Here is a 24,072-nt window from a genome sequence, read left to right on the forward strand (position 1 = left end):
ATTTTGAAAGATGTGACCAGAATAGCAACTTTATTATCATGGCTAGCTTGACACGGCTTTCCGACATGAGTTTTAGTGGTTTGTGGAATGTTTGGTTAACTAGAAGTGGAAGGGCTGGCAGTGAAAGTAACCGTATGCTGGTTTAAGGCTTCTTAATAACTTCCTGAACGCTAACCTACTTGACCTACTCCGAAAAGGCAGAATAGGACCTACGAAAACCGCCGAACGGTAAATTTAAAGTCACGTCGGAACAAAAAGAAAGCGAGTCGAGCAGTGGATCCGGTGGCATTCAGGTTATCATTCAACCATTCGAAACGGTTGTTTTTCCTGTAAGCTAGTTGCTTTTCAGTAAAAGCTATATGCTTCCGTCCTCGTCATAATGGAAAATAACGTCAAATGTGTCCTCCAGAATGTTATGGTAAGTGCTGCAGCGAGGTCCCAATGCCATTATTTCCAAAGCTGTTTCACCACGCCAAACTCCATTTGGAAATCTTTCTATTTAGATAGCGCTCGTCAAAGACTGACTTTTTGCGTCCCGAATAACAAGACGATAACATGTATAACGTTAGGAATTAAAACTATGCTACTCGTCATAGATGTAATATACGTTAATTGAATGCAAATTCTACTTTTGGAACGGTTTCTCTCAGAGTTCTCACATTTTCAATGTTACGCTGCTAGTCAAGCAGTAACCCAGATAACATGAGAAAACCTGGGAAATACGTCTGCCGAATTCAATAGTATGTCTCTTTGACTCTTAATACCACTTGTGACATAATAATACTGTATGTAACGTTGCCTATAAACAAGGCGATCTTAAATGTTCGCATTTTTAAATGGAAGTAACACAGCTGTTTAATAAGCAAGTTTTCCAGAGCTATCTTAAGGTTGCCATTAAATGCAATGGCTAAAGTATCAGGAGACATAGTTGGCTTGTATAAATCTCTAGGTGCCCTTTAAAAACTGTTGGAAATCTGTATGTAAAGGAGAATGTGGTCTTTACAATGGGATAACAATTAGATGTTGGCTCAGTTTAGAAGCACTTCAAATAAACTTTGATTGTGCACTAGGCACACTAGAAATAATTTTCTTTTTTAGTATAATTTGTATTATGAGTTATTGCTTAGTCCTTTCACAATTCCATATCCTTTTTATTTTGGAGGTCATAGGTCAGCTACAGAACAGCACCCTTAAAAAAACTTAAAACATCTGTGTCTTGCTCAAGGAAAACATAATTACGTCCACGAAATGGGTTAAAAAATTCATTTTTTCTTACTGTTTTGATTATTGGAAACAATGAATGTGAACTTGTGGCAGTAAAAAAAAAGAAGGGAACTTTCTATTGGCTCTAATTCTCTTTGTGTTTACACATTGTAATTGTCAGTGTAGCCAATGTGGCAGCACAGTTGTTGTTAAACCTGTTTTCAGTGGGGGAAGAAGTATTCAGATCCTTTACTTAAGCAAAAGTTCCAATACCACACTGTGAAAATATTCTGTTACAAGTAAAGGTCCTGCATTGAAAAGTATGTAATTATTATCAGGAAAATGGAATTAAAGGTCCTATGTGTAATAAATTTACTGTAATAAATCAAAAAATTACCCCAGTCAGATATTAAGGAAACATGCTAAGTTGAAATACTATATTTTCTGACAACAACGCTATTGCCAGTATTTTCTCCTTTTTGTAATTTCCATTCCATGACGGGAATTTCTGTCTGTGTTTTGGCCAGTGTGTTAGCCAGTTTGACAGCCAGGCCGGGTTGCCAGATCTACCTGTAGAAACGTAAACCCAGTGCGCTACAGCTGTAACGTTAGTAGTAGGATAAAAGCAGAAAACACACAAACGGGACCATCAGAGATAGGTAAATATTGGAGATGTACTTGAAAGATTGAGACAGCTTAGAGCCCAAAAGGATGCAGAGGTGGCTAATTTCCTCCTCAACAGGTAGCTAAGCATTAGCTTCAGGTTAATTTATCACGGCTACTAGGGACGGGCATTTTCAACATTTGTGTACTCACATTGAAGAAGGGACCGTGAGTTTGCAGTGTGTTTAGCAATTGTTGCCAATAGCGATTCTAAGCCAATAAAATGTGTTCAGTTGGGTACTCTGTCTGTTAATATATTAATTGAGTATTTGTTTGATCTAAATAGGCTGTAGAGAAGAGATTGAACCGTTTTCACATTGTTTCAGCGTTTCAGTGTGGACAGAGAGCTTTAGCAAAACAACCTAAAAAACACATTACGTGTAGGACGAAAGCGCGATTTTCGGTTGTGCCCGGTTAATGCAGAGCTTTTGCCGTAGCCTACGGAAGTGGCTTGAACTTTATACTTGTGCGTTGAGCCGGCACGTGTGTGGGGAGTGGGTGGTGGAACGAGGGAAAAGGGAGAGAGTGATGGCAATAAGCTTTGGAACGAGCAGTGACTCTAGAGGCATTGTGAGAGAAACAAAGTGTCTCGTTGGGAAATCTGCAGCAGGGAAATTTAACTCTCTCCTTGATTTCATGTTGCTTATGGAGAAGGAAAAACAGGCAATGAGTCGGTAGAAATGCAACGCCACCAGGCCACGGCCGAGCAATGTGCGTCGCCGCGACGTGTAGTTATATTTTTCGAGAAGTGTGCGTCAGGCTACAGCGTAGAGTCCGGCGTAGGTTTGTGTCTCCACGTACCTACGTACATAGCAACAGCGTAGACTTTACACAGAACTGACTTAAAAAAACTATCCATGCGGGTGAGATCCGGTTTCTGAATGCCCTCTGTCTTCAGTCTCTGTGTGAGCTGTTCAAAATCTGCACGGATTTCTACTTAACTAGCCGAGACGAGGTGGCTAACCGTAGCATACTAGCGCATTCTCAATGGCAAACCACGGCTACAACACCCACTAGTTGACCATAATCTCCAAAAGAACTACTTCCTGTCGCTGATCTGCAGGTATTCCACAAGTGGCCCTCGTCTAGAAGAAGTCTCCCAGCTAACCCTGCTTTGGACTGACCAAAGTTGGAGAAAGAATTATCTAGCTGATGGGATCTTACCTAACTACTGAGCATGTGCGACTCCCAACAAAGATAGTATAAAAGTGAGATGTCTCACTCTGTAGCTCAAACTGAGACCTAAAAAAACCAGGTGAAAACAGGATCTGCAGCAATGTGCAGTACAACAAAAATATGGTGTTTTATAAAAATGAAGACCTATTCTGGTACAACCTCAAAATACAATTATGAACCTGAAAATGAGAATAATATGGGCACTTTAAGAAGTATTATATTTATACTTCTCAAGTCAGTTCATCCACTGGCCTGAGCTTTGAAAGACAGCCTCCCTGTTGATGCGGTGTGCCTGCTGCAACCGGTTCATATGCTCCAGTCGATGTGGAGGCCTGGCTCTCAGATGTCACTCTTATGAACTCGTTGATAAACTGCTGGCTCTGACTGATGACTCCTACAAAACCAGACTGTATGTGAAATAAATCTATTAACACTAACCAGCAGGAGTAAAGCCTGTCTGCTGGTGGGGGGGTCAATCGGGATTCCTGTCATCCATTTCAGGACTGAACAGGGCCCTTTTGTAGGGGACAGAAACCAGTATTGGAAACAGATATGTGGTGGGGGTTATTCTGGGGGGAACGTAACAGCAGGTAAGCTCCAATGAGTTGTAAAATGGGGTGTTTGAAAGTTTTCTCAAAAACAAAAGGAGTTGATACGAAGTGGACACAGTGAGAAAATGTATAAAAATATCAAATCATAGACTAGAAACTGGTGCATTGCTTTCACAGTTGAGACTAACTGTTAACAGTTTGTGATTGCGCTGATCACCACTCACATAATACACACATCTTAGTCTCGCTTTGCCAGACCTTCCAAAGCGCGCTGAAGGAGGGTCTGGCTAGTCCACACGGTATTCAGAGGGATGGGAGGAAAGCGTGCTCTGGTTTAGCGGCATTTCTTTAAACAATCAGAATCGTCACGGGCGGCGCTAAGCTCCCCACAGAGCCACTGCAAAATAGTCGTGTGAGAGAAAACTCAGATTGGACAGATAGTCTAACTAGCTGTCTTGATTTACCCTGCAGAGATCTGAGGAGCAGGTAACCATAGTCCTCAACAAAGAAAGCAGGACACATGGCACCGGAGCATTCCCGGAAGTGGAACGTCAAGGATATAGACTACACACATCTTAACTGAAACGTTTCATTTTGTGGGGGGCTAAAGAAGACCACACGTGAATTAAAACCAACAATTCCGACTTCACATTATTCTATAAAAATTTATTATAGCTGCTTAAAGCAGAATTAGGCAGAATCTGCAGTTCCCTGACTTTACAGAGCTTTATAGTGAGTTTCACTATAAATATACTATTTTATTGTGAAGAAGCTATCAGAATAAGGTCAATGGAGCATGAAACTCCATCATGTCTCTGTGTTGACCGGTTGATCCCGGATAATTTGGTTCAGGCCAATTGGTCAATTGCTCATACCTGTTAAAAGTCAGGGCACATATATTTAGAAACGCTCTCTTTTTGAAAGGTTCCTTATTGACAAAAGTGAGATTGCCATATTTTTTGATAATAGAGCAGGTCAAGACTATAGGTATATTCAGAAGCACAGTATGACAACAAAATATATATTTTTTCAACATCAGAGCGTGTAAACAAACTTGTATTTGCCCTCTGCTGAAGTGCAAAGAATAGAATTGTTTGAGGTGCTGAATTAATCTTAAGGGCCGTTACAGAGTCAACGCGAGTGACGCGCTTCCTTTCATAGTCTACTCAGTGGACGCAAGCGTCACGGGCGACGTGTGGAATGCAATACACTGCTCACGCAACGGGGTAGCAGAGATCGCTGATATTGCGTTCAAAATGGCAACTGAAGAGAAGTGTGTCCTATTGCTTATTTTTTGCTGAACTTAAAGTCTATCCAACATTGGATGGTGACAGTGGTATAATCATTTTCATATGAAGGCTACTGAACTTTGTGAACATAACAAATAACGCCAGTAAGATTTTGTAGAAAAATGGCACAGGTAATTAGAAAAAGTGGTGTGTATGTCACTCTTCTCTTTCCCTCACCTGCTCTATCTCCCTCTCTCCCTCCCTCTCTTTGCCGTATTTCCTGCAGCCTATCCTAGATCCTGGATCTATAATCGGCCTGACGCTTTAGCTTCCTTTCACTGCCACGGGAGGCTGATGATGTTGGGGGGGGGGTGTAGGGGAATACGATGAGGTAACTGCAGAAACGGTCTGTTGTATGGGGCGGCTGTGGCTCAGTGGTAGTGCGGTTGCCTGCCAATCGGAAGGTTGGTGGTTCGATCTCTGCCCCTGCAGTCATTGTCGAAGTGTCCTTGGGCAAGACACTGAACCCCGAGTTGCCCCCGGTGCTGCGCATCGGAGTGTGAATGTGTATGAATGTATATCTGATGAGCAGGTGGCACCTTGTACGGCAGCCCCGGCCACAGTGTATGAATGTGTGTGAATGGTGAATGTATCCTGTAGATGTAAAAGCGCTTTGAGCAGTTGTTAAAACTGGAAAAGCGCTATATAAATACAGCACATTTACATTTACATTTATTCAAACCTTCTTCTGTAAATATAACATATACTTGAAATAATCTACAATACTTGCAATGTAGCCCCCACCGACAACCCATAGTATTGCATGCATCGCGTAACAAAAACTGTGACGACACAGTTTGCTAGCCTGCGGACACGTATGCGTACGGACGCGTTGACTCTGTAACAGCTCTAAGAGTATGATTGGAGGTCTATATATTGTACTGTATGTTGATCAAACGTTCCCTTTTTCTGTGCAGAATTCCATGTGATGGTGTGAGGATGGGACAGGGAGGTGTTGGAAGTGACTGCAGCCCTGGAGGCTGATGAACCCGCTCCATTGGCCAGTCAGGATGCACATAGCTTCAGTGGGTGTTAGCAAATTCTGCTTCCTGTTTTCCCTCGCATTCTGCGGCCTCCTGCTTCTGCTCATCCCTGCCTTCCAGCCCCCGGCGCGGCATGTGGACCTGCCTCAGCCCCGACCCCAAGTCAGACCCGCTAAGGCAGTCCCATCACACCTTGTTGAGGTTCCTGGAGTGTCTGTCCATGCAGGTGAAACTGACTCTGCCACAGAGCCTAACGTGAACTCAGCGGAGCAGGGGAGATCCTTTGACACTCAAGGTACCAGGAATGATATCCATAGTCCCAAGAGGGGGATGGACTCCAAAACGGTACCTCTCCTTGGAGGAAAGGGTGGTCAATTTTCAGGGTCTAAGTCACGGGACCGGTTAGAGGTTAAGGACATTTTTATTGCAGTGAAGACAACCAGGAAATACCACAAGTCCAGACTGGAGCTGTTGATTCAGACCTGGGTTTCCCAAGCTAAAGACCAGGTGAGGAGATTGGATTTTATTTATTTATTTATTTATGTATGTATGATGTGGCCTTAACTGAGCTGTGCTCACAGTAGGGCTGGACTATCTCAAGAGATATAACAGTTATACAAAGTGAATCAAATACCATAGTGCTAAAAGGATACGTTGATTGCCGGTATTGATTGACTATTGCCAATAATCAATTCATAATTTTAATAATTTAACAAGAACAATATTGGATTAGGAGGTTTAGCTTCTCAAATTGTTGCTTCTGTGTATCTTAGAGAGCCGGACTGTTTGTTGGACAAAACAATTGGTAGTGTTAAAAATATTTTTCCTAATTCAGCAGAATAGTATTAATAGCTGCTGTTTTTAACCTTAACCCTAACATTTGTCTCTCGAGGCCTAGAAGGCACACATATTTTGGGCAATTTATTCTTGTGTGTGTGTGAGCTTTAGGCATTTGCAACTCGCCTGGGCTGAGACATGAGAACATGCATCTCTCGGCGGATAAAAAAAGAAACCCAACTAACTATATATTTTGGCAAACTTCTTTTGTCTTTTGGGTTGAAATAACAGGGGATGCAAATCTCAGCAGCTATAAAATTAGTTCTGCCGAATAATGCCTCCACCTCTTGCGTTTTTTTCCATCACGTTTGTATCAAACAATGTCGCCAGCTCATGTGTTGTGCTGTTTTGGCTCAACAGTGTGAATTTCATATGCCTATATGTAACACTCACTTGGTCTGACAAAGGAGGGGATGTAACCTAAAAATGTATGGAAATGGCTTTAAAAAAAAGTCTTAAAGGTATTGCATTTAACTTGAGGATTCCTACATATACTCCACCTTAAGAAATGCGTTTGCTAAATTCTGTGTTAGATGAGAAATATAACTCTTCATAACCACTGTTACACAAGAGCTGAACCATCTAATATGGCTTCCAGGGGTGTGGTACAGTACATAAGCTATAAACCCTCCATTAACAATTAGGGTCCAAGGAATTTCCTAAGGAATTTGTTTTTGTTTTTTTCACACCATTTTTCTTCTCTGCTTAAAACTCTCACTACAGCCTAAACCTTACATGGAGGGGGCATTTTCAGAACTGGTCCAGAACCCTGCAAGGACCTCAGACGCAACAATTGACCTAGGTGGCGCTATAGAAGTAAAAACGTGTTAGGCCCTATAACTCCCAAAACCACAAATCCTTGTGTTCCCTGGATCCAACTGAATTTCCTGATAAAGGCCACGCCCATGCCTGCCTAGACTTTTTTGTGTGAAACGTCGTGATTTATTGAAATCCAACTTTGCCAAACTTCTGCTAGATCGTAGCATCTCTAGTCTGATCTGACACAAAGTTACGAAAATAATTTTTATAGGATAATAATTGCACAAATAACGCGCTGACAAATGTGTGTCGCTAACTATGAAAACACCAACTTTGCCATATGTCGACCATAATAAATGTAATACGCAAAACTTAAGATTCTTGTTTGCCATGACCCTCCAGGTCCCCTACACATTTATGGAAAATTGGCCACTAGGGGGCGCTACAAGTACAAAAAAAATATATCTTATCAATGGCTCATCTGATTTTTTTGTTTTTAAATGTAATTTGGAGGGTACCATCTAGGGCAGGGGTCTCAAACTCAACTTACTTGGGGGCCGCTGGAAGTAGAGTCTGGGTTGGGCTGGGCCGCATCAAGTATTCCAAAAAAAACCTCTATTTCTCCAAAAAGGGCGCGGAACTGCCGGTGCTTTAAGCCCCTAGATTGATATGGTTGGTGCATTTCACAACAACAGACTCACACTGTCAAACCTCGGCATTTGCCACAAAGGGTATTAGATAGCTTGACAACGTTACGCCGCTGTCTACGAGACTAACTTACGGTAGCCCATAAGTGACAATGCGCAATGACAAAAAGTTTCAAACGCGGGCCGCATAACACTTAACTTGATGTGCAAGTAGGGGCCACAATAATATTCATCCCCGGGGCCGCAATGAGCCACCGGGCCACGAGTTTGAGGACCATGATCTAGGGCCACTCCTGAGGCCACACCTACAGTGGGGTACTGATTGGTCAAAGTGGGCATGGCATATGGGACCCACATTTGAATCCACCACTTAAGTCAATAGGGTAGATGGGTCATGGACCTAGGTGGCGCTATTTTTTTGCGTTTAACTCCCACATTACACATTGCACATTAGAAAACCTTACATTCACGTGTTCCTTGAATCAAGCTGAACAGCATGATATAGGCCACGCCCATGTCTGCTTAAATGTTTTTTGCAATGCGCAAAACACAACTTTTTCAAAATCGTCCTAGGCCGTGTGACCGATCTGTACGAAACCAGGTACATAGCATCTCCAGATGGACCTGACCAAAACTTATGGAAAGAATTTTGCTAGGTTAATGTATGCGCATTTGACGACCAAACAAATCTTCCTAGCTTGCTACCACATGCATATCATATCATATCATATCTCGGCCAAATTAAATGTTATCTGCAAAGAACTCAAGATCATGGGGCGGCTGTGGCTCAGTGGCAGAGCGGTTGCCCGTCAATTGGAAGGTTGGTGGTTCAAGCCCTGGCCCTGCAGTCCCATGTCGAAGTGTCCTTGGGCAAGACACTGAACCCCGAGTTGCCCCCGGTGCTGCGCATCGTAGTGTGTGTAGTGTGTGAGTGTTTATCTGTTGAGCAGGTGGCACCTTGTACAGCAGCCTCGGCCACAGTGTATGAATGTGTGTGAATGGTGAATGTATCCTGTATGATGTAAAAGCGCTTTGAGTAGTCGTCAAGACTAGAAAAGTAGCTATATAAATACAGCACATCATAATTCACCATCCCACTACGATGTTCTGTTCTAAACATAGTGGGCCGTTATAATCAACATATTTGTTTTAGCCAATAACTCAATGCATTTAAATGGGAAATTTGTGATTGTGATATCTCTGCCACATTAAATGCCATCAACATGAAACGTGTGATGTGTGTTCGGCATGCTGCTCTGAGGCACTGTATAAAATTTGGCGAAGATCGGTCATTAGGGAGCGCCTTAGCCAACATAGACCAGTTTCGTCCCTTTTACTCAATCAGTGTGAAAGGGTTATTTGCAACGACAATGTACCGCAGACCTTGCGACTCACACTTGTAAATATTTACAGACGTTTGCCTTCCCACTGTTACTCTTTGGGTCCCGTTTTTTGCACGCACCCTGGGTCATTGGGGGTGACTGGCGCAAGGAGGCTTGGACCCTGTTACCGCTTGCAGTTCTAGTTCATAAGTTGTGATCATTAAAGCTATCAGCTGCATACTGACAGCGGGTCATAAAATTCCAAGCACATCTTTTAAATAAATAAGCACCTCTCATATAAACACATTCCTGCAGCATGTACCGGCTCCTGTGGTGACCGGGAGAGGCAAGACACAGAGAGCAGCAGGGCTTCACGACAACGTCCCCCACTTTATAAATGGATTTAGGCTTATACAGGGATGCTAGTGCTAATGGATTTGGCTCTTGCCTGCATTCACCCTGTGTTTGTTGTGGTTTTTAGGGTGTTGCCACATTTCCATCAAAGATTCCACTGTGATGCCGTTAGGTTTTCCTCACTAACATTTAGTGGAACCACAGGACATTTATGACACCGCCTTGTGTCAGAATCCACTCCTATTAAAGTTGTTTACAGTCACAGAAGATAAGCAGCGTAACATTACAGCTGCAGATAACTGGTGAGGCAACGCTAAAGGTGGACCAGGATCTCCTGTGTTCTGTGAGCTGAAATTAATGCTTTTTTTTTTTTTGCACACCCCTGTATACATCAATGGGAATCAACATCACAGAGAACCTGACATGATTATCTCACACCTCCACTATTTTTTGGGGCTTTTTCGCCTTTAATGGACAGGACAGCTTGGTGGGAAAGTGGGGAGGGAGTGGAAATTGTCACAGGTCGGACTCAAACTTAAAGGAGCAGGAGGGCTCTGCAGCGGGTGACTAAAACAACCTAGAACATTATGGGTACCCATCTCCCAAGCATCAGTGATCTAGGTTAGGTGAGGTGCCTGCGCAGAGTCCAAAGAATACCAAAAAACAACACTTACTGTTCACCCTGGGGCCTTCTGACAAAGGATAGAGAATTATCAACTGTCATACCACCAGCCTACAAATCAACCTTTTTCCATTTTCCTCAGCCTGTAAGACTCTTCAACCCGCCCATGTTTTTTCTTTATTCTTTGTGTTGCATAAGGGGACTACGACTGGCATTTTGTTGTGCAACCCTGTGTGTTGAATGACAAAGCATTAGCCTTAAGCAGAGAACCTTAAAATTAACTTTGAATCTTGAAATAACTTCGAGAACTCACTGTTCAGAGAGCGACCAATAGAGCAAATAGGCATTACGTCGTCCAACTTCCAAAACCACAACATATTTCAGCAGGGCGCCCAAATGAATTAACCGAGGAGCCAGGGAGATATTAATCAATCATCACATCACCACACCTTCACAGACGTTATGGGTGGTTTAAGAGCCTGTAATGGAATTTGGTCTGTTACATTTCTGGGACTCCATATGTATCAATCCATATGCTTGTTTTAACGTGGTGCAGCAACCTTTGCAGACGTCCATACACTGAGAATTTGTTTTACGGGAAACTGGGATAAAAGTTTTAATGATCAGTCATTGTCTACATAAGGTCAGAAAACAGTGAACAATATTTAAACTGAAGTAAAAAAATAGCAATTCACTATCACTTACAAGAAAAAAACAGCTACTCCTCACAACTTGTGTGTGTGTAGGTTGTGTGTGGGCATTTTCACCTTTATTTGACAGATGACGTAGAGGAGATAGAAGGCTTTGATGTGCAACCACGGTCCCAAGGTTGTAGTAGGGCAGTAGTAAGTAAAATAGTGGCCAGTTAATTCTGTCAGTCAACCATTAAATTAATTCAGTGAACTGATTCTGCTGTATTTTGAGCGGTTGGGGTGGAAAAAATAAATTGTCCACCACAAAAAGAGTCAGCCAGCTTTCCATGGCCAGTTTTCCTGTTTCAAGGTGTTTAACCAACCAAGTCAAATGTAAATGAACAGAGGCTGTACTTTAAAGAAGTCCTAAGTACCTCATATGAAGTTTAAAGTACCGATCACAGATCGCACTGTGACCAGCTCTGTATTGAGAGCTATTAAAAGCAGTTAGTAAGTCTTTCTGCCGGACAAAGAGCCTCAGTTTGGAGAGAGGGAGGTTTAACTTCAGAAGCACTCTGCCCCCACTTCACCCACAAATGCTACGGTCAGAGAGGATGGAGATGTTCCAGTTCAGTTGGTGCTCAGCAACTCGGCTCATACTGGCTCTGTGGCCAGGTCGGCAGTGAAAGGGCTCCACTGTGAGGGTCGATTCACACGCCGCTAGGTTGCGTCCTATTCCCAAAACGTATTTGTTGTGCTTGCCGCCGGGTTCAGCGCAAAATAGGCAGGACTTTCTACATTTACATCATACATGAGCCAATATTTGAATGCACATCCCATCTGCGTCAAGTGTTGAACCAAAGTAACTGAGGAAAAAAATGCAACATGTTCTGATTTTATTTCAGTGAAGACATGTCCATGTTGATTTTGCATAGCTTAAACAAACCTGAATGATTTAAATTAAAAAGGCTACAATTAGCTACACATCTGGCATGCCTATTATGATGGATATATGCACCCCAGCATAGTTTTGCGTCCGAGGTCTCTGTATGACCTCAAACATTCACGCCACGTGAATGCATGTCATAGCGCACCGCGGCAGCTCTTGCGCGTGCTGCGGTCAAAGTTGAACCGTGTTGAACTTTGACCCCCTAAGCTGCAAAAAACAGTGAATTGGCCCTGAGTCTGTTCTATGTTAGTGGTCAACTTTAACTAACCATGTACTATCCACTACTGGCAGGCAGTACAGGCCTGTTCCCATTTTTTTTTTTTTTTACTGCTCTTAGGTCAGTAAAGTCTGCCCCTCGTGTTTACTGCCTGTAAAACTGAGAGCTGCTTTCATGTAAATATGTCAGCGTAGCACTTCCACTCCACCAGTCTGTGTGGTTTGTGTAGAGACTGTGCGTTCACATAAAAAGTTAGTGGTTATTTAATAGAAGCCAAAGGTTAAACCAGCCTTGACCGTGTCATAAGATGGTGTGTGTGTGTGTGTGGTGTGTGTGTGAGTGAAGGTTAATGCCTGCCTCCTTGCTTGAGCTTGTCTACCTCTGTCGGATGTACACTGTACACGACTAACTGTCCATATAGAGGTCTGTGGAAAACCCTTCACTATCGGAGGCTCTTACATAAACTGGCATCTAGATGGAATGAGAGTGATGATCACTGAACAAACACACCGGCCCAAAACTGTCTTTTCTCTGTAAAAACTCTGGCACAACAGGACCTAAAGACAAACGAGAGCAAAAATAATGAGCATGCAATTCACTTATCATTTAACCAGAGCAAAGATGACTCGCTTAGACATCAAAATTCTCTGACTGCAGCTTCTTTAATGTGAATATTTTCTTATTTTTTCACTCCTTTACAACAGGGAACTAAATACCTTTTGAGTCAAGACATTTTGACCAATCAACATACCGTAATAGCAAATAGCAGCCCTATTCTCAACTTATTTTGTTTCCTTGCCGACGGCGCGCTTGTTGGTAAAAAGATACACTCAGTTTAAGCGTTGTGCGGTGAAAATGTGCTCCTCTACTACTTTTATTGCAACTGTCTGGCACTATTGTGTTTGTCTGTGTGTCTGATTTTGGCTTCCTCATCTCGCAACTGCACACGTGTCCTCATCTAAAAGAAAATAATGGATCACTTTATTGTGTCCCAGTAGGAGAGCATGAGTGTGTGTGTGTGTATTTGTGCTTGTACTTGCATTTTTTAACAGAGCATCTTTTGTCTGTTTCAGACCTACATATTCACTGACGCTGAGGACAAGGAGCTGAGGATGAGAACAGGTAAGAAGCTCGACAATCCTAACAGGAAATGAAAGTGTTGAGTTCAAAATGTTCCTTTGTTTTAGTGTAGCCATGCTATGTATTAACCCAGCAAATCAGAGTAAACATGCACAACCCTTTGTTGCAATAATCCACAATAGGAAATAGGTAGGGCACCAAAAATCCTTTTTATTTATTTATTTTTAACATTTTGGGCAAGCTAGCCAATAACAGTATCTGGCTTGTCAATTACTTTTAGCTTACTCTTTAGAGTTTGCTTGCTGACTACTTTTTACACACACAATTGTGTGTAATTGTGTATCAGATGTACTCTGTGAAGTGTCCTGAGATTTGACACTTCAAAAATAAAGTGTGGTGTGTGTGTGTGTGTGTGTGTATATAGTATTTGTTTGTGTGTGTGTGTGTGTGTGTGTGTGGGTGTGTATATATATATATATATAATATATATATATTATAATATATATATATATATATATAAACACACACACACACTTGCAATACAATACACTGACGGAAACCCAGCCTCATTACAGCATCTCCGTATCAGTTTAATAGAAAGTCTGTATTTATGACTGTATTGAAAATCATACCTTGAGGATGTCTTTAATAACCTGCTATCTAATAATGCCTGGACACTGCCCAAGCTGACTGCAAGTACACATTTTTCAAACCAAGCAAACAGAAGAAGAATGTAAACATTTATGATGTACTGTATCGCCAGTGCTTATGTACTATATGTGAATCATCTGCTACCAACATTTAAGTGCAGATACACAACAGCATGGAACTGAACTGTGCTGTCCTCTGCTGTCTCTTTACCAGGGGCTAACGTCATCAACACTAACTGCTCAGCAGCTCACACCCGACAGGCTCTGTGCTGCAAGATGTCTGTGGAGTACGATAAATTCATCGAGTCTCAGAAAAAGTGAGTTAAATGCCATCTGGACCTGATCTGAACAGACTAGTTAAACTGCAAAAAACTGGTAAACATTTAACTGTGTGTGTGCGTGTGCGTGTGCGTGTGCGTGTGTGTGTGTGTGTGCAACTGCAGTATACATTTGTACTCATGTATCTTCTGTTGTCCCCCTGTGTGCTGTAGGTGGTTCTGCCATGTGGATGATGATAACTATGTGATCCTGCCCAGCCTGCTGCGGCTGCTCTCCTCCTACCACCACAGCCAGGATGTCTACCTGGGCCGACCCAGCCTGGATCATCCCATAGAGGCTGCAGAGAGGGTCAAGAGTGACGGCTCGGTTGGTCTGCTTGTACCTTGTTAAGAGATTCTGGCTTCACATACTAAAACCAATGAAGCAAAATCTTTGCAATGCCACAAAAGCAGCAAACTTCTTTAGGCAAGTACAGCCCTAACAGCTGTCTGTCTTTGTCTCATTTCAGGTGTCTGTCAAGTTCTGGTTCGCCACAGGTGGAGCAGGTTTCTGTATCAGCAGAGGCCTGGCACTAAAAATGAGCCCATGGGCCAGGTAGGTCAGGCACTCACCTGGTCTTTGAACTAATTCAAACTGTTATACCTTCTGATGCCAGGGTACTCTCTTCGCTGCATTTTGTGATTTAAAAAACAAACAAAAAAAAAGTAAGAACCACCCTGTCTGTAAGCTGTATTTGGTCCAAAAGTCTGGACCATCCCAAAAATGCCTTCACACTAGAATATCACCATCTAATCCTTAATTTGCAACACCCCAAATAAGACAACAAAATCCTACATTTTACCCTGATGTGTTCCTATAGATAGTAGGGCTGTGCCAACGGACGATATCATCAGAAAATTCAATTGTGATGGCGTGCATTACGCAGCAACAACTGGAAACTTTATCCATTGTCCGTCTGTTAATTCATCTAAATTCACTTCTGAGACTTTTTCACGCGAGAAATCAACCACGTAGAGCTAAAAAATGATAATAATAATGTATGCACTTCTGACCCTCTTAAAAAATGGACAGTGGCCAACACAAACACACACGTCTATTGACTCAATAATAATCTTCAAACTCGGGATAGCACCACTTCTCACAAATACAGATAGGATTGGAGATGAGAAGTTTAACTGACACGTAACCGCGATCAGCGCTCACACGCTCCACTTAGCAGCAACTGCAAGGTTTAAATTTAAATGGATGTAGTCTACTGGCAGTCTGGCACACGTGCAGCTCTGGAACACCAGGTATAGGCGCCTATAATAGGCTACCATTTGAAAAATAAATTACGGAAAGAGATATAGGAAAATAAAAAATGCTTACCCCCCAATTGTCAATAATACTGTCAATATGACATGATACTGTCAATATTTTGCAGTCGTACAGAGTCCAAAAATACACTTTTCATTGACTCGAACAATTTCTTTGTTTGCTGGTTCAAAACCTCTGTGTGGCTTCATAGTAAATATAAGAACCCCTTATCTGACTTGTTGGTTCCTTAAAAATAGGCCCCAAATCCTTTAAAGGTACCTTTACGTTTAAGACAGGCTGCTGTAAACGGCTGTTGTTGGTGTGAACACACACTTTGAAAGGCTTCGCAAGCTGAAACTGTGTCCCCTGCTTTCAGTTTGGGGAATTTTATCAGCACGGCAGAGAAGATCCGACTGCCAGACGACTGCACCATCGGCTACATCATCGAAGCGCTGCTGGAGGTGACCCTCACACACACACACCTCTTCCACTCTCACCTGGAGAACCTACCGAAGCTGCCCACAGACACGGTGCTGGATCAGGTGAGTGTGTGGTTTTGTGTACAGTATAGCCTCTGATTGCCAGATCTGGTCCACCGCTTAAGTAAAAAAACTACTCCGGTTTGTTTGTTTTTCTTTAACCAATCACAACCGTCCTGGGCGTTGCTAACCCACATGGTGGACCACGAAATAGATAGCGGAAAGTCAGGGACATCCGATGTCAGGCTTTATCCAAGAGTGTATGGCTGCAGCCTGGAGCGTCCCATGTCATGCCGTCCTGTCTCATGCCGTCCCCCGAGCTTCTACTTTTCAAAATAAAAGCTCGCATCTGGAATAAAATAAATTCGCTTCGACTATTATGCGATGAATAAATAAATAAATATATGTGTGGCTATAAAATAAATGCAGATTATAGGCAAACTAGGCAAAAAAATCCTTCTGCCATCCCACCTGGTCCCGTCCCCGAGCTTCTACTTTTCAGAATAAAATACTGGTCACAAATTTGCCCGTGATTCCATCTGGAAAATTATTCGCGACTTCGTACTTTTGACCCTCTGAATTTACCGTTGGACACACCTTGGCATGAGACGGGACGGCATGACATGGGACGCTCCAGGCTGCAGCCATACCCGTCTCGCTTAATCCCAGCACATGTAATAAGTCATAATTTATAGTGTTTATTGATCCCCAAATTACAATTTACACACTGTTTTGTTAGTAATCAGTACACACAGGCCTGAAATACACACACATGCTCAGGACCTCTTCATGCACAAATGGACAGATGTCAGAGTGAGCAGTTGGGGGCAGGGGGTTACGATGCCTTGCTCAAGAGCACCCGGCGACCCTCCGGTTCCCAAACCAACGCCCTAGGGACTGAGCTACTGCCACCCCATGGGTGGCACCCTTACAGTACATGTCAGTCTGTCATCCTTTCCATTAAATAAATTAAGTGTTGTCATTAAATTACGTTTAATTGATTGACTACCTGGCACTTTTCATATGAAAATGTCTGCATCTAAATTTATTTTTTATTGTTTGTGTTTTTTCCTGAGCTCCTTTCATCATTTGCTCTCTCCAAAGTTAACGGTGTGCATTTTCTGTTCGTTTGGCAGGTGACTCTCAGCTTCGGAGGCTTTAAAAACAGAAGAAATGTGGTCAGCATTGTTGGAGGCTTTTCCCTGGTTGAGGACCCCACGAGGTAGGCATATTAATAACTATTACCGATACTACTAATATGGCCCTTCTGTTCCTCAAGCAACAAACAACCCAGACTCACGGCAGTCAATGAAGGGAAGGGGGAGCATTGCAACGCTTGGAGCACTTTAAAACCTATAAGAACGTAGTAGCGTTTGTGATGCTGTCGGCTCGTAAAATTAAATAGAAGTTATTTAATAATGAAATTGTGAACAGGATGAATCGAGATTGTGATTTTATAATAATTAATCGTGCAGGCCTAATGGTCAGCACGTTTTTTGAACTAATGTATTTCAATGGGAAGCATCTTTCATGATCACATCACGATTCCTTCTACCAGTCAGCAGCAGAGAAGCTGTACAGCTTTGCTATTATTGGTATTTTTAGCCCAATAACCGCTGTTATAATCAACATTTATTCACGAGATCTTATCATGGTTTATATGTATTTTTTATTTATTTTTTTGTCTTATTTCCAGGGAAGCTGGTTTGATTTGTTGTTTGTTAATATTTTTAAAACTATGTTACATCTATCACCATTTATGTAGATGTTTATCGTGGTATTCATTTCTTTATATTATTATTTCGGTCTTATTACCGGTGAAATATTACGGTAAGACAGAACACTAAGATATTATTCAAACAGGGCGCATTCAAAGCCGATATCCCACAATGCACTGCAGGTGTTAATATCAGAGAATCGGTTCAGTTTTGTTCCAGTAAGTTATGCACCATAATAACGTATTAAAAAAATCAGCGGAATACTCCGGAAGTGACATAGTAATTACCCATCGGCCGATAGGTAATTTAAAAATACAAAATATTTATAATATTGATGATTTGTTTTAACATATTTAAGGATGTAAAGTAGTTGTGATTCACAGAGGTGATCAACCTCTGGTACCATGAACATTAGCATTGTTCTGAGGCAATCTTAAGGATTGGTATCACCAGGGATCAAAGCTTTTTAATGGTACTAAGTTGGCACTTAGTTTTTTGTAACATTTTGTCTTGTTTTTATATTTGTAAGAGGTTTTCATGATAGGACTCTGATGAAGATGTAACTCTACATCAAAACTTTAGTCAGTTATGCACCTTAAAAAATGTAAAAAACTATAAATTAAGAAGACATCTGTGTTGCACCGGCAATTCTTTTTTTTTTAGTTTATCCTTCTGCAGTGTACACTGCATGTGGAGTATGTGGACAACTGATTCAGAAAAAAAGGTTGCACTTTGCACAAACCTATTAAACATTTAGAATAAAAAAACAAATGGATACAAATAGCTGAATGGATTGAGTGCAGAATGTGAAAAATATATATAGGCCGGTTTCACAGTCAGCGTTCTAGTTGTGTTGGATGAGGTTGAAGTCAGGTTCTTCCACATCAACCTGGACTATGATGGAGCTACACTGAAAAAAAATAACATGTTGGATTAACTTAATTCAATAGTGTGACATTGGTTGCACACAGTTGTTTTGCTTTGGCAGCAGATTAAACAATGAGTCAAATAACACAAGGTATCATGTTCAATACACCTGTGTATTTTGTGTTGATACCGAGGTGATTGAAACATGTTTTGATAAAGTAATTTGTGCTCTTGGAACATTTTAATCCTTCACAATTTCATCACGTTATTTCAACACTATTCAATAATTTTTACTCCAATACTATTTGGTCACTTAAATACTACACATTTTTTTCATAATATATATATATATTCTATTTCCCAATTACACATTTTTTTGGGCACTAAAAAAGTTTTTGTATTGTTCTCAAAAGAGGGTTGGGCCTGAAACCAAATGGGAAACCTTTCACAAAAAAGGTTAAATTTCCACTCCCCGTGCCCAAAAAAGAATTGAAACCCTTACAAAACCGTTTTACTGAAAAACCAAACCAACAGGAACAAGAACGTCATTTTTTTCAGTTTTTTCCCAACTCAGTCAAAATGGAAACGGGACATTTTTTTTTTAAAAAAGGGGTTCTAAAACCATTTTTGAGGGAAAATACAAACAAAAGGGTCAAGGTCTCAAATTGTCGAGATAAATTAAGTAAAAATTTTTAAATTTAACATTTTCAAGGAACATAAAAGGTTTTAAAATGAAAAAACATGAGTTCCTTTTCCGGGCAACCCATTTATTTAAGGTAAAAATCCCGTCTCTTTAAAATTTTTTTTAATCTTTAAAAAAACCCTTTTTACCATTTACTTTTGCATTTTGCAAAAACCTTTTTCAAGAGCCAAATTTCCCCAACACTACAAAAAAATTGGTATTAATAACTTTCAAGGGTTTAAGTGTCAAAACAGACCGGGTAAATTTTAAAAAAGGGTTACGCCTGCTTCGCCCCCCATGAATTAAACCCTAAAACTTTTGGCTTGTTTAAAAAAGAGGATTAAAAAAACTCTTAGGAAATTGATTTAATGCCGTTTTTAAAAAAAATGGGGGAAAAAAACCCAAACCTTTAAAGGCCCACCAATTTTTTTTGTGAATGAAAAAAATTTTGTAAATAAAAATTAAGGATGGGGTCAAAAATCTAAGCAATACTGTTGTGGAAAGGGAAACCCTTTGGTTGAACTTAAAATTTAATCAAAAGGGGTTTTTTTAAAAAGTTTTTTAAATTACACAGTAAACTAAAACCATCATTTGGTCCCAAAATGGGGGCTGGCACACAAAAAAAAATTTTCCCTATAAAACCAAATCGGATTTGTATTCAGAAGTTTTAAAAAAATCTTTACTGCAACTGTTAAACTAAAGGCCCGGGTTTTTCACAGGGGCCCTGAGGGCAGTATTCAACTGTGTCGGGGTTTTTTTCCACCCCTTTCACTGAAAAGAAGATAAAAAACTAAGAGGAAGAATGTTCCAATCAAAGTCTTGTGAGGGGAAAAAAAAGGGGGTCCGTCCCCCAAGGCGTAAAAAAAAATAAACCCTTCCCCCCTCACGGCCAAAAACAGTGAGCTCTTTTTTACTGGAGGTTCTGCCCTTTAATTTTGGGTTTTCCTTTTTGAGATTAAGTCCCTTAAAACTCCTTTAAAACCCTTTTTTAATCCCTTCAAAAAGTGTACGGAGCTGTGACGGATCCCCTCTTTTTCAAAGAGAAACCAAAGCCCCAAAAAACAAGGCTGTTGTTGGCCATGCCGGTCCAAATCTTGAAGAAAACCACCACCCCTCGATGTTTGATGCCAACATAAAGAAAAGTCTTTGGCCGGGGCCCCTTGTTTGGGGGCCCAAATTTCCCCCTGTCGTTTTCATTTTGCACTCAGCCAGTGGCCTCAGTCAGTCCTGGTTAAAGATAAAAAAAAATTTCTTGAAGCTTTAAAAATAAATTAAAAATAAAAAAGGGTTTAATTAAGGGAGCAATTGCTAGTTTATTTTTACCCATGAAGCAGCATAGGGGGAAATACTACAGCCAAAAAATGCCCTGCTGCTGCCAAACATGGTCAATTAAGGGAAAAAAGGGTTCCAATTTAAATGAAGAGGACCTTTTAAACTTTACAAACAATTTAAAGATTGAATTTTTATCACTTTTTTTCTGGAAATTTTTTTCATGTTCTTGGATTTTTATCATTAAAACCCGGGTTTTTAAATCCCAAATTTTTGCCCCCTTTTCCCGGGAGGGTCAGTGTTGTGTAGAAGATGGTGGGAATTTTCCTTCTTTCAATAAATTTTGGGAAATTTTTTGTCAAAAAAATGCCCTTTTTCCCTAATGGAAGAGGAAAAATGTGTCGAAATTTTAAAAAAGGTTTTTTTCCAAATTTTATATGGGGGGGGCTTTTTGGGGAAAAAAAAATGGAGGGTTTTTTTCCCCCTTTTTTTTTTAATCTCACCGGGTAATCCACCCCCCCAAAATGGGGGGATTCCCCTTCAGATAGAAACAGTCCTTTAAAGTGGGACTCCCTTCTTGGGGATCCCAAAGTCATCCTTAAAAAATTTTAAAAAAAAGAAAATAAGATTTTTTGAACTCAAAATTTTAAATAGCACAGAAAAAGGGACATAGGGCGGGCTTTAGTTTAGCAGGGAACCCCATAACCATAAACAAAACAGGACCCACCTGTTTGGGGCTGGACTTTTATAAACTCCAGGGGTGAATGTATATACATTAAAGTTTTTTATATTTGAAAAAAAAAAAATTCCAAAAGTGGGGCAGGGAAGGGATGATTTAAAAATTTTCAGTAATCATACTCACAGGTAAAGGGGAGTTGCCTTTGCAATTCCTGCCAAAAACTTATACTTGGGCCTAAAGGGAAGCAGATCCATTTTTAGTTAAAAAATGTAGAGGGTTTAAGGTTCTTTCTGTCCTCATGGCGTAGACTTTTGCTTTTTTTTCCCGGGTCCCCCGCCCCTTTGCAAAAACCCCTTTTTTTTTTTAAGGGATGGCTGGGGTGCTCCCTTTAAACCCCTGCGGTTTTTTGAAAAATGGGAAAAATTTTTCACAGAATTTTGAAGACATTTCTTAAAACAAAACTATACCTTCCCGCCCTATTTAGGCCTGGGATGTTTCATGGTTAATTTATCTGGGGTCTGCTATGGAATTAATTTTAAAACCCCAACCTAAAAAGCAAGCATTACTTTCACCAAATTTTTAAAAAAACTTAGTAGGGAGAATTTTTTTTTTACCTCCGTTGCAAACAAAAAGGGCGGTTTTTTGAAATTTTTCAAACCGAGAACATTCACGTTAAAAAAAACATTAATTCTAGCCCTATTCATTGGCAAAAAAACAAAAATAAACAAAAATTGGGAAAAAAAAAAGGGAAAAAAAAAAAAAACCAAAAATTTTAAAAATTTAAAAATGGAAAAACAAAATTAAAAGGGGAAAAACGGTTTCCGGCCACCCCAAAAAAAATGAAGAATCCATTCAAATAAAATCCGGTTTAAAAAAATTGAGGTCCCTTACTCTGGAAGCAAAAACCGGAAAAAAAAATAATCTATCATTACCAAAAATATATTTCAAGGAAAAAACAATTTGGGGTTTCACTCACTGGCAACTTTATTTAGGTACACTGAAACAAAACATTTTTAAAAAATTTAAAAAAATTAAGGGGATTATTGCCTTCTAATGTGGGAAAAAGGGCAACCAAAGTTTTCCCGTTCAAAAACACTGGGCGGGCCGGCAAAGCCAGCAGCTTGGGGTTCCCAAAAAAAAAAGGGGGGGGGGTTTTTGGGAGGCATGTCAAGTAGTGGCAGGCCCTCACTTCGTTGGGTTTTTAGGGCCTTTACCACGCTTTACACGGCAGACCCCCAAAGGGGGTTTTTTGTTTTCCCATCCGCGCCTTGGGCCCAAATTTAAAAGGTGTTTGTGTGTGTGTGTGTGTGTTGTGTGTGTGGGGGGGGGGGGGGGGGTGGGGGGGGGGGGCGCCGGTCGTCGTCGTTTGTCGTCGTGCAAATTTAAAGTCGCTGATACCCTTTTCTAAAGGCCCGCTTTTTAAGGCCAAAACTTTCCAAAAGCTACGGTCCGGTGCAATTTTCACCCAATGTAAATGAAAAATCAGTTTTGGGAAACCAAAACTAAAAGAAAAAACAAATGAAAAACCGCAAAATAAATGTAAAGGAAAGGGTCCCGCGAAAAAACCCAAAAAAATTCAAATAAAACAAAGGGGGATAAAAACGCGGCAAAGAAAACTCACGGTGCCTATTTAAAGTTACGTTTTTAACTCTCAAAACATTTAAAAACATTTGGCTGACTTTATCAACAGATTTAATTAGAAAAACCCTTTTACTTACCGACCGAATAGTGGCGTTGGGGTTTCCCCCGAGGCCCCTTTTTTTGTGACCGTTGGGCCCGCTTCTTCGCAAAAGTAAAAAAAGCGCCAACCCGGGTCCCCCGTGCGGTATCACGGAATTACATCGCTTTTATTGACTCACTTCATGCCAAAAAGGGTCTGAACAAATTTACGTTTCCCTCTTTGCATATTTTGGGAGGGTTTCCCCATAGAGTTACGTTTAACTTTTAAAAAATGAGGTTTTTTGGGGGAAAAGATCCAAAAACATTTCATAAATCCAAGAGTAGGCCGTTCCTTTTTTTTAGTGTAAATGTAACAATTTTTCTTATAAAAGGGAAACTTGGGCTCTCTGCATTTTATTTTTGGGGTTAAAACCTTTTTAGGCAAGTCCAAAAGGGCACAAATGGTTTTAAAAAACCCTTTAAAACCCTGTTGTTTAAAAGATCATTCTTAAAAATTTTTTTTTTTTTGGGGTGCGAGGAAACCCTTTTAAGGGGTTTTTATCCGGGGCACTGAACCTTTGCTCCTGGAGAAAGTTATTTTTCCCTGATGCCTTTTCTTCCCCTCCAGGGGCACGACGGTGCCTGCCTTTTGTATCCCGATACTAATGGGGGCCCCCCAAACCGAAAAATCGCCCCATAAAAACTGAAAACGCTGGGTTTTTAATCCTGCAGCACTCACAAACCCGCTAAAAATGTATTTCCAAAGCTTCCGCCCGGGCCCTGGTTTTTTTCAAGTTTTGGGTTTAGCTGAAAAAAAATATACCAGGCAATTTTTGTCATTTTTTGGATGGCTGATCAACCTAACCTTACCAAAAGCCCGTGCCAGGGGGGTTTTTTTTTTTTTACCCCTCAAAGGCAAAGCCCATTTGCCCAAAAAAGAAAGTAAAAACCCCCGAACCCCAATCCAAATAAAAGGGAAAACCCAAAGAATGATTAGTTTCGGTTTACCCCGGGGGGCGTTCCCCCGGGGGGGGAATCCTTTTTGTGGCCAGAGCCCTATTTTACCCCTAAGTAAAAATTACTTTTAAAAATTTTTTAAAAACTAAACCCCTTTAATGGTTCTTAACAGATACCCGGGATCTGGTTAAATGTTTTTCCAAATTGGGAAGGGTTTTGGCATGGCCATCAGGTAGAAATGTTTCAACTTAAT

General features: G+C 40.9%; 1 protein-coding gene across 2 annotated transcripts; it reads left to right on the plus strand.

Moving 5' to 3' along the window:
• The first annotated feature begins 40 nt into the window (after window positions 1–40).
• LOC116704611 (beta-1,3-N-acetylglucosaminyltransferase radical fringe) lies at window positions 41–23,735 on the plus strand. Of its 2 annotated transcripts, XM_032540212.1 has the most exons (10): window positions 41–418; window positions 5,800–6,208; window positions 6,248–6,372; window positions 13,278–13,326; window positions 14,149–14,251; window positions 14,426–14,579; window positions 14,722–14,807; window positions 15,886–16,051; window positions 17,125–17,210; window positions 23,491–23,735. In XM_032540212.1, exons 2-10 carry the CDS (start codon window positions 5,866–5,868, stop codon window positions 23,567–23,569), a joined length of 1,191 nt encoding a protein of 396 aa, XP_032396103.1. In that variant the 5' UTR covers window positions 41–418; window positions 5,800–5,865; the 3' UTR covers window positions 23,570–23,735. The 2 variants fall into 2 exon arrangements, with proteins under 2 accessions (XP_032396103.1, XP_032396102.1); XM_032540211.1 differs by having other exon boundaries at window positions 5,800–6,372.
• Window positions 23,736–24,072: the final 337 nt, after the last annotated feature.

The sequence above is a fragment of the Etheostoma spectabile genome, chromosome 16, assembly GCF_008692095.1.
Source record: "Etheostoma spectabile isolate EspeVRDwgs_2016 chromosome 16, UIUC_Espe_1.0, whole genome shotgun sequence".
Taxonomy (NCBI): domain Eukaryota; kingdom Metazoa; phylum Chordata; class Actinopteri; order Perciformes; family Percidae; genus Etheostoma; species Etheostoma spectabile.